This window comes from Cnephaeus nilssonii (assembly GCF_951640355.1).
Source record: "Cnephaeus nilssonii genome assembly, chromosome: 9".
Taxonomy (NCBI): domain Eukaryota; kingdom Metazoa; phylum Chordata; class Mammalia; order Chiroptera; family Vespertilionidae; genus Cnephaeus; species Cnephaeus nilssonii.
In genome coordinates, this window is record NC_137080.1 from 86,672,543 (window position 1) to 86,688,118 (window position 15,576).

General features: G+C 37.8%; 1 protein-coding gene across 1 annotated transcript in view; it reads right to left on the bottom strand.

Moving 5' to 3' along the window:
- Positions 1 to 15,576, bottom strand: part of LOC307105160 (adenylate cyclase type 10-like) — a 40,393-nt gene that overhangs the window by 22,943 nt on the left and 1,874 nt on the right. Inside the window, exons 3-12 of the mRNA XM_079780659.1 lie at positions 13,058 to 13,096; positions 11,590 to 11,733; positions 7,282 to 7,487; positions 6,901 to 6,991; positions 6,719 to 6,807; positions 5,968 to 6,159; positions 5,169 to 5,290; positions 1,517 to 1,593; positions 1,222 to 1,411; positions 686 to 741 (exon numbers count right to left, since the gene is read on the bottom strand). Of these exons, the coding sequence (XP_079636785.1) occupies positions 686 to 741; positions 1,222 to 1,411; positions 1,517 to 1,593; positions 5,169 to 5,290; positions 5,968 to 6,159; positions 6,719 to 6,807; positions 6,901 to 6,991; positions 7,282 to 7,487; positions 11,590 to 11,733; positions 13,058 to 13,096 (1,206 nt within the window). The remainder of the gene's footprint in view (positions 1 to 685; positions 742 to 1,221; positions 1,412 to 1,516; positions 1,594 to 5,168; positions 5,291 to 5,967; positions 6,160 to 6,718; positions 6,808 to 6,900; positions 6,992 to 7,281; positions 7,488 to 11,589; positions 11,734 to 13,057; positions 13,097 to 15,576) is intronic.

Here is a 15,576-nt window from a genome sequence, read left to right on the forward strand (position 1 = left end):
TTTTTAGTAGACTCAATTTATTTGAATTAACTTGAAAAATTAAGTCTCAGAATGCCATTTCTTCCCCAGAATTCTTGGCAGAATCCCATTCTTTGGTGAAGCTTCACATATCTTCCCAGAAAATTAATTTTGGCCTCTACAGATGTGTGCTGGGCATGGTGGTTTGCTCCAGAGTCTAAGTAATGACATTCTGGACAATTAGGTACCACATGGATATGTCTTAGCTTTTTGTAAAAATTTCTATAATAACAATTTTTAATGAAAGTCCATCATTGCTATGTAAAGATAATGGACTATCTAATATATACAGATAAAAGACAAATAAAGATAGAAAATTTACAGTGTAAGTAAATTGATGCTATCTTCACTGTCTAAGGATGAAAAATTTCCCTCTATAGATGAGCCACAACAAGCTGGTCAGATCTCAATAGCTGAACTCTGACTTACAAAGATTCTTATTAAATGTTGGTACTTCTCAGGCAAAGCGATAAGACTCCCCCTGAAATTTAAACATTCAATATGGAAAAGAAATGGCAAGTCCTCTTCAAAACGAACATAAATGCACTAAGAAGGCTGCTTTCCATTTCTGATACATCTTAGAAGCATTTAATCTTGAAAAATTTTTAATCATAATCACCGTCTATAGCTGAAAAATACACAATTTAAGATAGAAAAGAAAACTCACCAAACAAAGGGTGATTTTTATTTCTCACTCTGATCAAATGTCTCTTCCCAAACATGCTAGGACAAAAGACAAAGGGAAATGTGTCTATTAAAAATAGATTGGGATAGATAGATAATATACTTCCAATTAACAGAGAAAAAATTGTCCTCATACATAAGTACTTTCAGATTGTTCAAGAGATACAGAGTTACGTAAAAAAGCATTTTTTAAAAATTTGGCAGAATGGAGAAAGAAGTATTATTGATTGTTCTATGTTCAGGGAAGTATGAAGTACAGAAAGAAAAAAATAACGCCTAGATTAATGACCTATTGCTATTCTCTTCCTGTTGGATAACAAGTTCACTGAGGAACTAGCGAAGAGCTCAACATAAAAGCTGAGGATCTCAGGAACAAAGCCCTTCTCTTATGTCTCTTATTTCACCAGGTCGGTACTAGAAGCATCTTTCTTTCTAATGTCATACAATCAAACACTGATTACTACTATGCCCTGATTCTGTAAAAGAGATGGGAATGAACCATTACATAATGACACTCACATACATCTTCTATGGCCAAGATATTCATACGTCTTCCCAGGGTTCGAGATGTTTTTCATCATTTTCTCTGGGAGTTTCTTGAAGTTGTAAGCAGGTAGCATGGATCTTAGATATGTTACCTCATCACAAGACACCAAACCTGGATAAGCAGTTATCATTCTGGCCACAAGGCTCACTTTCGGGCCAATAACTGTGTCAAGGAAACAGGAAAAAAAAAGTATGCAGAATTTTTGGATCACCTCCTCCATCTTTACCCCCCAAGTCAGAGAACTAACAGTCCAGTGTCCTATTCTACCTGTATATTCATGTCTTGCTACTGCCCCAACCACGCCACAGAATACTGGTCCATTGGTGATACTGATGGAAACAAGCCTGGGGATCAGAAAAGCAACAACACAGTCAGAAGCCTCCAGGTCAGGCACTAGATTGGCCATTACCCAGATCCAGAAGACTAGTTTTAGAGCTCAGAATGAAAAAGGCAGAGGCTGCTGTCAGTCTACATCACATGATGCGTATAAAATAATGAATATTAGAGAAATAACCAAAAGGAACAGAATGGCTCCCCCTACTCCAGGAGTTTTAGTTGGGGAGTAATTATTAGTAAAATGGCTATAATACTTTATATCTGTCAGATACTTTATATATGCTTTTTGAAGTTCTTTCAAATTGATTACCTCGTCTGATCCTTTAAGGGATAATTAACAACAAACATGTGAAGTATATAGGGCAGATATTTGGACCTCATTTGACCACCACTACCACCACCACCACCAACTAAAAGTTAATTCACTTTCCCAGAGTCACACTGCAAAAGTCAACAGTAGAATTAGAATGAGAACCCAGGCCTTCTGACTCCCAGACCAATGTTATTTCCACTATACCACACTGCCTCAGATAAAACCTGAATGTTAAACAGATCAACTGATGTCAGAACTGGGCTAATGGATCAAATAATGCTAGCATGTCAGAGTAAAGGAATAACCAAAACATCAGGCTGCTGATGGAAGGCTTCCTGAAGCAAATTAGACTTTGGGATAAACATTTTAAAAAATAAGTAATATTTTTTTCATTCATTCATACACGTATACATTCATTCATTTAACAGGCATTGAGGAGTATGTACAGTACCAAGCATTGGGCTGGGTGTTTATACAATATGGACCTGTTCAAGAATACCCTTCCCTGGAGAAGTTCAATCTGAGGAGTAGAGTGACAGGGATTGAGGAAGGAGAAAAGACATAATTATAGGTTAACAAGGCAAATACTACATATTAGAGATCAATACAGCAAATTAACAGAGCAAACAGAAGGAAGCATTAACTGGAGAGTAAAAAAAAAGTATTTCATAAAGGAGAGGACATATGATTGGATCTTGAAAGTTGAAGTACTGCCAAAATGGGGCAGCAGCATTCTGTCTAGTGGAAAAGGCACAGACTTTGAAGAATCTGGTGTGCTTCTGCAAAACTGAATAGTTCAAGAAGGCTAGAGTGGAATAGTTCAAGAGTAGGGAAAGGTGAAGGGAGAAGTGGTCCTGCCTAGTCCATGGATGGAAAAGTACTGAAAATATGAATTATTTTAAGAGAGGGCATATACTGTTCTAGGAGAGCAAAGATTCAAAGGTGGCAATGAACAGAGAATAAGTAGATTTACTTGACTGACTTAAAAATTTCCTGTGAGAAGTAACAAGATATGTGGTTGGAGAAAGAGGGTGCAGTGAGCATAGTTTTAAGTCAAATATACAAATAAATTTTCAGTTGTTCATAGGACATGAATTGTAACAACAATCCTAACATTATTGTCTCCTGAGACATTAAAATTCTCTTGCAGAATTTACCGGAATGACAGATTTGAAGACTCTTACCATTCATTCACTGGGCCAACTGCCCAGGGCAAATAAAAGAGACACCCAAGACAAGAACCAGGCAGTTGGTTCTGCTGTCATAACAAGAACAATATTAAAAACCTTATAATATTTCATCATGCTTCTTTTGTTTAAAATGCCTTTTCCCACTTTCTCCACATACTAAACTCCTTTTATTCCCAATCTGGCTCAAACTTATTTCTATAGTTATGACTTCTCTGGAATCTCTGGTGAGAATTAACTATTTCTTTCCATAGCACTTTGTTGCAGCTCCTACAGCATTTTATTCCTGCAGTTAAATTTCATTGTATTAAAGAGAGTGGTTTACTTAGCTGAGGAGGTAGTGCCTTATTTCTCTTTATGTCCATCAAACCTAGCACGATGAATGACTCATAGTCGTGTTCAACCAATGCTTGTTGAATGAATATAGTTATGCATGCGAGAAACTCAGCTATTAACAAGACAATGATAATTAAACAAATAACACTTTTCTCCCTTGGTTACTTCTTATTTCTTTCTATAGTACTTTACGATCCCCCTTGTTCTTCCTAACAGTTCATGTTCCTTCCTTCTTTTAAAAATGTTTTTGTCCTGCAGGTGTGGCTCAGTGGTTGAGCATTGACTATGAAACAGGAAGTCATGGTTCAATTCCTGGTCAAGGCACATGCTCAGGTTGCAGGCTGGATTCTCAGTAGGGGGTGTGCAGGAGGCAGCAGATCAATGATTCTCTCTCATCATTGATGTTTCTATATCTCTCTCCCTCTTCCTTTCTCTCTGAAATCAATAAAGGTATGTTAAAAAATGTTCTTCATTGATGAAGAATATGTTCTTTCTTCAATATATAAATATATAGGTCAATGCAAAATTCAAGAGCAGAACAGACCAGCAATGGATGAGATGGCCCAGCACACCCATAGTGGAGATAAGATTTGAAAGTAGGCTGTAGAAGTATCTGTAGACCCCACCATGACTAAAAGAAGTGCCAACACATATCTGTCATGGGCTAAGAGTCTGAGTATATAAGAAGCAACTGTAGCATCTTTTTTATCTGTAAAATAAGGAATTGGATTAGATAATGTAAATTTCAGTACTAACATTCCATGAGTATGCCTCTACAATTATATCACATTAGTAATATATGCTATCTTTTTTGGAGAGTATATTTTATAAGAGGCAGTTGTGGGGTAATGAAAATGACAGAATTTGAGGACAGAAGATCTGGGTTTCATTACCAGCTCTGCTATATGTTAATAATTTCTCTTCTGTGGTCTTAGTTTCCTCATGTATAAAGACAGAGAAAAATTTTCACACTGGTATCATATATTACAGTATTCTATAAAATTTAAAGCATTATATAAATATGTGACATAATTTTATTTATCTTGATAAAAATATGGCAAGCAATCTTTGACTCAATGCTAACATTAGATATAACTATTTTTCAAATCATTCATGTATACACTTTCCCCATAGTTTTCTAGTGGGAAATAGATGTCATTGGAAAAATTCCAACCAACCTTGTCATAGTGCAACTAGTGGGAAAATATAATTTTCTATTAATTAGGACTAGGAGTTTATAGAAGGTGGGAAGGTGAGGTGAATGAACAGGAGGGTGATCATATCAGTGTGAATTCCGGAAAACTTAATGGGTCTGGGAAAGACCAAGGGTGGAAGCCAGAAGGAGAGCATTAACCAGCTGTGGTTCCTTCCCCTCCCTAGTAGGTAGACAGACAACCTTTGTTCTGCATTCCCTCCACATACATATATACTATTTGTATTATATTAATGTACACATTTGCTTGTTCCTTTGCAGTGTTCTTCAATCTTGCTATGTGCATTCTGTTCCTCCCCCTCTCCCACCCCACTGGATGGAAATGTATCTTCATTTACTCTGGGTATCTAGGACACTGTTCTGTAACTAGTGATTTCTTAATAGATTTTGTTTTCTGACTTCCCTTAGCATGTTCCCTCCCCTTTAGGAAGATTGTGGATGTCCTCAAACCCTGCTACTTGTCACAGCCTCCTACCATGCCCGAAGAGCCCCCTGGGGCCTGAGGAGCTCCTTCTGCCCCACCTTCCTCCTCACTTGGTCTCAGTAAGATTCTCCCAGCAGAAGTTGAAGATGCTGACAGAGCTTTCCAGGGCATGTGCACACTCATCTGGCTTCTTATCCCCAGGAAGGCCAAACACACAGAGGAACATGCACCCCTGGGACAGAACAAGAAAGAAAAGAGAGTTTAACTGGGGAAGGAATATGGCTTGACACAAATGAACCAACTTCCCTGAATAAAGCCAGGTCTTTTCTGGTCTTCTGTTAGGAATATAGGATTCTATAAGATTCCTGAAATGAATGCTCTAGGCCACACCAACATGGAGATTTTAAGAAGAAGAAATAAAATCCTAATTTAATTAACTATTCAAAGAATTAAAATTTAAAACGTAAGAAAATTTAATAGCAAGAACTTCAAATATTCAATCTCTAGTGCATACTTTGAGCTAAATCTGTGTGCTCCCACTTTCTTCACCTATAATGTCAAGTATTGAACAACTCTTTTTCAAGCTACTTAATTATCTAAGAAAGATCTGATTACATTTACTCTACTAGTAGAGTCAGAAGAAGATTCTTTATGCTTTCACAAGGATTTTTCAACAAGAATTGAATAAAAAAGGATATAGAGAGTAACCCTTGATTTCTCTGACAATTAACTAGAACATTCCATTCCTTGACTATTATTAGTTGAAGTTTTAATGTAAAATAGCTTGTTGCAAAATCAGTAGCAGGGAATATGACTTATGTCTGTGTTATGTGAGAGGCAAACTGGTCATACAAGACTATTATTTTCACTCACCTCTAATGCTTATGGCTCAGGTTCCCTTGTACTTACTTTCTCAAACATAAAGATCTGGCTCAGCTGGCCACCCCCTTTCTCTATGACTGTGGAGATGTATAATGCAGCCTCCTGGATAAGATGACACAAATGCAACATCCATCCTGTCTTGTGAAATTCTAGGCTGACCAAAACCATAGTCACGGTACGAAATTCAGATATATACTCCGTAGGTTGGCCTTCGTCAATCTACAAAGACAGTGAGTTACCCTGCCTGTATTGTCAACTGCCAGTATCATGTTTAGGAATTTTAATTCTACATTCTGTGGGGAGTAGGACAAAATAAGTTAAGGGTATCAGACCAAATCTTAAAAGAAAATTCAGGTTTGAGAGATATATAAGATATACAAACCAGTACACTTGGAATGAAAACGGTTTGACTTTAAACCTAATTCACTGCTGAAACTTGTTAAGCTTTTATATTTTCTAAGAGTTAGTTTGATATTTCCAATTCCATTAGTCATTACATGTGTTTATATATATACACTTAGCCAACACATATTAATTAACCAAGTATATATACCCTGCTATACAGTATATTAGTTTCTTGAGGGACAAACTGAAAACCAAATATGGCTTTTACTTCCTAGGATTGAGAAATCTAGTTAAAATTATAAGATAGGTCATCCCAGTAATTGGTGCAGGAGACAAACTGAATCAGTGCACATAGGACATCACATATAAATGTACACTTATCTACACAAACACATGCACAGTCTACATGATGACTTAAGAACTAGAAAATAACCTTCTTCAAAAGGTTTTTCATTATGTGCTTCCGCAGAGTTTGCTCAAGTGCAGAGTCTGGATCCAACTCCAGGGCAGTTCTTAGAGTATCTGAGAAAAGGAAAACAAATGAAATGTCTCCAGCCATGTTGAAAATTAATCTTTAAAATTTTGGGCTTGGGTAGAAAGAACAAAGTAACTTACTAGCACTTGTCCGGTAATGTGGCAGATAATTGAGGCACTTGTCAAAATGCTCATCAAAATCAAATGGGTCAGTGATCCGCATATCTCTTAACTATAGAAAGAAAACTGCTCAATTCTGTGCCCACCCATCAACTGAATTACCTTTGGTTCCTTAACATAGGGGCTGAGGATGCCATTTCCTTTGTTTATTATTTACGCTTTTAGCCTTATTGTTCTGCCTCGTCTATCTTTCTGGGGAAATATCCCCCACCTCCCTCCAAAACAGAGTTGCAATGGTGGTTGTTTTGGTTAGGCAATATGTGACCACCACCAGAGCACTGCCTGCCATGTGTAGTAGAAAGGCCTTTGCAGAATGTGCAATGGATGGTGCCAGCTTCCTACCTTCACAGCTTCATCCTCCTTCATGATTTCCACTTCAAACATGTACTGCTCACAGAGTGTCCAGCAGTTCCAGGACAAGACAATCTCATTTGCCTGAGCCAAACGCTGAGCTAACTGGACATCATCTACATCCCGCCCAATCACCAAGAGGTACTGTCGTTGCTCGTCTCCAACAATAACCTGGGAAATCCGACCTGCAGACAGACCTATCCAGAAAAAAGGAGACAAGTGGTGAATAGCCAAACTCAATTGAATATACAAAGGGAGGGGTCTGGAATCCTCACACTGCTCTCTGCATCAGGCCTATCTTGTTATTGCCCATAGTTGCAGAAATATTAGATGAGCTCAACTTGAAAAATAATACCTTGCCTCAGATTTCTTTCTGTCTCAAACACAACTAGAGACAGACACTCAAACAGGCCAGAGGTGTATGGGGGAAGAAACAAGAGATCCTAGGCTTCTAATTGCTCTTCGAATGGACAACTAGGGCCTTCTGGCAGAGACCTAATGGTTACGCTCAGACACTGCTGTCACAGTGACCATACCATCCCTCCTCACATGTAACCAGGGCTGATGAGTAATCAATATTTTAACAGACAGGAGCTAAGTCACCTAATCCAAATAAAAACAAGGGGAAAATGGCAGAGACATGTGCTTTTGGACAAGATGGAAAACATGTAGTGAATTTACCATAATGTTCAGAACTAGTAAATTGGAAAAAATACACAACATAATTTTTAAGATACTGGGATATCAGGTAATGGAAAACAATGATGCCTGGGAAATGGGAAAACAAGATGAACCCTCTGATACCCCAACTACTGTCAAGTTTCCAGGACACATCTAAGGGAGTGGAAACCCAGGTGCAGCCCAGAAGACTCCCTGAGTTGGAGACAAAGCTAGGAGTCTGAGTAGGGCCAGGTGGCTAAAGGTAATAGGGCACTGTGACTACTGATGAAGAACTCCAGCAACTGTACAGGGTCCCTCAAGCTTTTAGCTGAGTACTAGTAAGTGCATCAATGTGAAGAAACCACCTGAGGCCTGGGAAAGAATCACTTGAAAAGATTAGAAGGAAAATCCCTGATATCACACAGGGCTGGGAATAGTTCCTGTTCCCACTGGCCAGAGTGTCAAACTTAGTAATTCTCCGGACATTGAAGGGGCTTGCCTCAGGAATGGGGCAAAACTAGCCCTAGACTAAACACAACTCTGGTCCCATCCAACAAAGTTTAAAAGTGAAACCTGAAAGGATCAAGCTACCCACATCTCAGAATGAAGTTCAAGAATATTATGGCAATATTTTATAGCTCTAGCACTCAACAAGGTATAATTCACAATGCCTGGTACACACTGAAAGTTACCAGACATGCAACTTTTTGGATAATATGATCCACAGTGAGAAAAAAAAATCAATCAATCAAACATCACCCAGAATAACACAAATGAAAATTAGTAGACAAGAATATAAAAAGAGCTATAACTACATTCCATATATTCAAGAACCTAGAGAATAGGTTGAACAAACAGAGACATGGAAGATAAAAAAGGACCTAAATCAAACTTCCAAGGATAAAAACTACAAGGCTTGAGATTAAAAACAACAACACACAAGGCAGGAATAAAGGTAATTGCAAAAAGATTTGTAAATCTGAATAAACAGCAATAGAAACTATCCAAAATGAAAGACAGGGGAAAAAAGAAAAGAAAAACTGAACACAGCACCAGTGAGTCATGGGACAATTTCAAGCAGTGTATAGCATGTTGTAATTGGACAGAAGAAGAGGGAAACAGAAAAAAATTGAAGAAATAAAGGCAGAACATTTCCTAAATTTGATAACAACTAAAATCCCAGAGATCAAAGAACCTCAATGAACCATAAGCACAAGTAAGAAGAAAAACAAAACATTAAAAAATACCAAGGCACATCATAAGATGACCTAAAACCAGTAATAAAGAAAAAATCTTAAAAGCTGCCAGAAAAGCCCGACCGGTCGTGGCTCATGGTTGAGCATCGACCTAGGAGCCAGGAGGTCACAGTTAGATTCCCAGTCATGGTACATGCCCAGGGTTGTGGGCTTGATGCCTGGTAAGGGGCATGCAGGAGGCAGCCGATCCATCATTCTCTCTCATCATTGGTGTTTCTCTGTCTCTCTCTGTCTCTCTGTCTCTCTCTCTGTCTGTCTGTCTGTCTCTCTGTCTCTCTCTCTCTCTCTCTGTCTCTCTCTCTGTCTCTTTATCTATCTATCTATCTATCTATCTATCTATCTATCTATCTATCTACCTATCTATCTATATCTTTCCCCTTTCCCTTCCTCTATGAAATTAAAAAAAAAAACAGCCAGAAGAAAAAATAAAGACACATTATATACAAAGAAATAATGACGAAGGCAGATTTCTTGTTGGAAACATCACAAGCTAAAGATAGAGCAACAGCTCTAATGTAAGAGAGAAAAAAATCCCTGTCAACCTAGAAATTTATACCATGAAAATACCTTTAAAAAAAAGATTTAAATAGTTTTCTAGACATACAAACACTGGAAACACATCTCCAGAAAATTCATACTATGAGAAATGTTAAAGTTCTTCAAACAGACAATGACAAGGATGTGAAAAAATTGGAACCTTCATTCACTGCTAGAGGGAAAGTAAAATAGTACGATCACTTTGGGAAAAAGATTAGCAATTTCCCTTTTATTTATTGATTGACGAGAGAGAGAGAGAGAGAGAGAGAGAGAGAGAGAGAGAGAGAGAGAGAGAGAGAGAGAGAGAGATGTTTGTTCACTTATTTATTCATTCACTGATTCTTGTTGTGCCCTGACCTGGGATTGAACCTGCAACCTTGGCATGTCTGGAAGACGCTCTAACCAACTGAACTACCCAGTCAGGACAAGATTAGCAATTTCTTAAAAAGGTAAACTTACATCTACCATATGGCCCAGGCCTTCTACTCCTAGGTATTTACCCAAGAGAAATGAATATATATGTCCACACAAAGACTTGTACACAGATGTTCATAACAGCTTTATTTGTAATAGCCAAAAATTGAGCACTCAATTATCCATCAAAAGTGAGTAGATAGCGGTTCTATGAAGCACACTGGTACCTTTCCCCTCCCCATTCCGTCCCCAGGGCTCTCTCTTCCCTGCTGGAGTATGCCTGAACCTCTTCTTTGTCTTGAATCTTTCAAGGAGCATCTCTCTCTCCCCCTTAATCTCCAAGGGCCCTTTGCTATAACTTGTTTCCTGAGCCCATTTCTTCTATAGCTCACTTCTTCTACCTCTGTGACTATCTAAATAAACTTTCTCTTATAATTTGAGTCTTGGCTCTGAATTCTTCTTAGCCATAACTTTAAAAAAACTAAATGGAGAAACAAGTTGTAGTAAATCCATACAAAATACTGCTTGTTTTCATATATATTTTGGAGATATTGCTATATCAGAACATATTTTTTTAAGTTGCAGAGAATCTCATTGAGTAGACATATTTAGTGCTTAATCAGTCTCCTACAGATGGATTGTTTTCAACCTTTTATTATAAACCATATTGCAATCAATAATCTTATACATATGACATTTCATATATCCTCAGGTATTCCTATAGAATAAATGTTCAGAAGTAGGATTGCTGGGATAAAGAATAAATACATTTGCCTGGCTGGTGTGGCTCAGTTGGTTGAGTGTTGTCCCATGCACCAAGAGGTTGCTGGTTCCATTCCCAGTCAGGGAACATGCCGGGGTTGAGGGCTCAATCCCCAGTAGGGGGCATGCAGGAGGCAGCTGATCAATGTTTCTCTCTCATTGATGTTTCTCTCTCTTCCTCTTTCTCTAAAATCAATAAAAATATATATTTTAAAAAAGAATAAATGCATTTGTAATCTTGATAGAGATTATTGAACCATCTTCCATAGAAGTTGTATCATTGTTTATTCCTATCAGTACCATATAAGAAGGCTTACTCTTCACAGCTTCAATAGTGTGTTTAGCATCTGAATTTTTGTGTATCTATAGATGAGCAATGATCTCAATTGGCATTTTTATTATTATGAAGTTGACCATCTTATGTATTTCTTTGTTTATGTACTATTTGTTCATGTCCATTTTTCCCTTAGAATGTTAGTTTTTTTTATTTCTATGTGTGTGTTTTTTATTTCTCTGTATTCTATGTTAAAAAAATTCATCCTTTGTCTACATGATATAAGTTGCAAATATTTTTACCCAATTTGTCATTTATCTTTTGAAAATTTTTATAGTTTTTTTTTTTAATCTGTGGTTGTTGTTTTCCAATTGGATATCTTTTAGTAGCTACTACCTATCTTTAGCTGCAGGTCCTGGCCTTCTCTGGTATGGTAGACCCCAAATTTCTCCTGTATCTCCAGACTGCATTTTGCCACCAGGGTAATGATGTCACTCAGTTGATTCTGTTCCACTGTCCAGAGTGCCAGGAGGACATTCCCTGCAGAGACAAAAGATAGGCTGACAGAGGTCAAATATCTGGACTCACTTAACCAGGACAAAGACACCAATAATGCAGAAGGTATCATGCAAGTTGTCAGGCAAGGATTCTTGGCTCTATATATTATGTTTGCTTAAAATATTGCTTTAGATCCTCAAAACGACTGAGCATATAAATAAACATGACTAGGTAGAAGGTGAAACGTTACTAAGGTTTAAAGATAGAGTAAGGGTAGTTTAATGATCGTTTTGGTAATCTTCATTCCACCAGTTTACCAAAAGAAGGTGAGGGGTATTTCATAAAATGTAGGTTCATATTCAAATATAATTTTATGGTTGGTTTAAGTTTAAATAAAAAGATGGTTCAACTCTGTGGCATAAAGCTGTTAATGATCCTCAGAGTTCTCCAGATAGGAGACTTTTTACTCCTCCCTATCTTATATTTAGTTTCTGCTACTAATGACCAAGTTTCTCATTAGTTCACTCACGAATACTCTACAGGCACTTGTTTTTCTGTCATTCAACCTAAGTAAAATGTAAAGCAATGTGAGCTTAACCTTTTGCACTCGGATGTCGAGTGTGACTCGACACGGTTAGCATCGGTAGCAGCTCTTTTTATACTCTTTGAATGTATCAATAATTTGAAATATAAAAAAATCCAAATAAATAAGTTTGTATGAAAAGAAACTCCAGTTTTTTATTCTACTGCCGCGCTTTGTAAAATCTGGGGTATTTAAAAAATTAAATCCCAAGTAGAATAAAGGAATTGAAAAAAAAAGCAAGCGAGTGCAAAGGGTTAATATCGGCAAGGCTTTCCCATTAGACTGGGAGACCCCCAGAGATTGTGTCTTTCTCATCTTTGTTTCTCCAGGCCCAGCACATATTAAATAACCAAACAATACTGAATAAACAAATATGCCAAATTCTACCTAAATATACACTGAGTGGCCAGATTATTATCTCTGAATGCATAATAATCTGGCCACTCAGTGTATATCCTATATAATAAAAGGCTAATATGCAAATTGTCCCCTTGGCCAAGAGTCCGACCAGCAGGCATGCCGGTCAACCGCCCATGTCCCCTCCCCCTGGCCAGGCTGGCCGGACCCCACCCATGCATGAATATATATATACATATATATTAGAGGCCCAGTGCATGAATATATATATACATACACACACACACACACACACACACACACACACACACACACATACATACTGAGTGGCCAGATTGTTATGCGTTTAGAGATCATAATAATCTGGCCACTCAGTGTAGTCTTCCTCCCTTAGTCCTTAAAATATTCAGAAAAACTGAAAAATACCTGTGATATTTAGGATATCTCCTCCAAAACAGAGTACATCTGAAATTGAGTAAGGGAGAGAGGAAAATAAGTCAAAATCAGAGCTATACCAGATCATAGAAGAATCATATGTGATCAAAACAATGACCCCTACTGAGTTTTTCTTTATATCTTTTCAGGTCTTTTTGTGTATTTCAAGGCTTAGGTTCCTTCTTCCTCCCTTCTAGCTTCCCCTCAAAGCTACCTTTACTTATATCACCTTCTCTAAAATGTCAGAAATAGTTCTGTTCTTTTCAAAGCTACCCGTTTATTTGTCCTCTGGATCCTAGCCTGGCTTAACCTCTCAAGAACTTCACTCCCTCCCTTATCTTCTATTGGATCATTCCCATAAATATTTTTAAAAACAAAACAAAACACAACAAAATTAACCTATTTTTGACTTTACCTTCTTCTCTAGCTAATAGGGCCATTTTTGTGCTACATTCCCAGTAAAAATATTCTCAGAGTTGACTATACTAGTACAATTTTCTCCTCATATCCTATTCATTCAAATTTTTTCTCTACCATTCTCTTCTCAGCTTACTCCAATCTGACTTCCACCCCTGTCACTTCACTAAAATTATCAAGATAATCAACAGCATTCATCTTGCTAAATTCAGTATTTTCTGACCTCACTGTATTAGACACCTTTCATTTTCAACCAAGCTAGCCACCACCTTTTTTTCTAGAGGCACTACTTCCCATTTGGTTACATAAATACCACAATATCCTACACCTCACTGTCTTGTCTAATAGACTCTTTTGTAGGTTCTTTCTCCCTAATCATAATCCTCCTCTGGAGTTCCTCAAGCCTCAGTCTTAGGCTCTTTCTCTTTATATTCTCCCCATCAACTCATGCATTGATTTCTCTATTTGAATGACTTATTGACATTTCAAGCTCAATATATTCAAAACAGAATCCTGATTTTCTTTCTCAAAGCTCAGACTTTCCCATTTTGGTAAGTGATGCCACCATTAATTCAGTTATGAAAGCTGAAAACTTGAGAGTCCCTTTCCTCACTACTTCCCACTGAAAAAATAATCAGCCTGGCTGGTGTGGCTCAGTGGTTGAGCATTGACCTATGAACCAGGAGGTCACAGTTTGATTCCCAGTCGGGGCACATGCCCGGGTTGTGGGCTCAGTCCTCAGAATGAGGCGTGCAGGAGGCAGCCAAATAATGAATCCCTCTCATCATTGATGTTTCTATATCTCTATCGCTCTCCCTTCCTCTCTGAAATTAATAGAAATGTATTAAAAAAGAGAAAGAAAAAAATACATCAGTTAATCCTATCTGTTGAACCTGCAAAATATATAGGGTGTCCCCCCAAAAATGTATATACACTTTAACAGTTGGTAGCTTAATTTTGAAAATGAAATGTATTTTAATAAACACCGTCTTTATAATTATTTAAAGTATGTGTATACATTTTTTGGGGAAACCCTATATATAAAATCAATCCATTGCCATATGACTCCACTGCCATATCTTGAGACCAATGTTTTCAACCTTGACTGCACAATGGTATTACCTGTAAAACTTTTCAATTTCCAACTCCTGGGCCTACCTCAAGATAGTCTGATTCAACTGATGTAGACATCAGGACTTTGAAAAACTCCACAAGCGGTTATCTATGCTGCCAAGGTTGAGAACCACTACTCTAGACCAAATCTCCATCATCTTTCACAGCTGTTCCAATGATCTCTTCCAGCTTCCATTCTTACTACCTACCCTTCTTCAGCTCCCTATAACCCAATCTCCCCAAGGCAGCTAACAAGAGCTTTAAAAAAATGTAAATCAGATCATACTCCCTTGCTAGAACGTTTCCACAGTTTCCCTTTGTACTAACATGTATAATCCAAACTCCTTACTATGGCCTATACAGCTTGATGATCTCCAACCTCACCTCAAGCCACTTTTCTTCCACTAGCTATGCTCTAGCCCAGGGCAGGGGAACCTTTTTTCTGCCAAGGTCCATTGGGGTATTTGTAACATCCTTTGTGGGCCATACAAAATTATCAACTTAAAAATTAGCCTGCTTTAATTAATTCACCCCTAATGCCTTGGCCAGGCCAGATCAAATGATTTCGTGGGCCTTACATGCCCTACAGGCCAGATGTTCCCCACCCCGGCTCTAGCCGTACTGGCCTTCTCACTTCCCAGAATATGCCAAGTCTTCTCCCATCTCAGAAACTTTGTACTTGGCATTCTTCTGTCTGAAATGCTTCACACTTGGCTCCTCACAAGGTGTTCCTCTCATCATTTACCTCTCAGCCTAAACACCACCTCTGATTACCCTAATATAGAAACTCTCACCCTATAATTCTTCTTTTTTAACCATTACATCCATTTATTTCCTTTGTAGAATGTATAATCTATAATTGTTCATTATTTGTCTATCCCATTAACATGGAAATTCCCCAAGGACAGCTACTATGTCTTATTTACCTGTATTTCTAGTACCCAGAAGTTCCTGACGTTACAATTCCTACCTAATTCTTA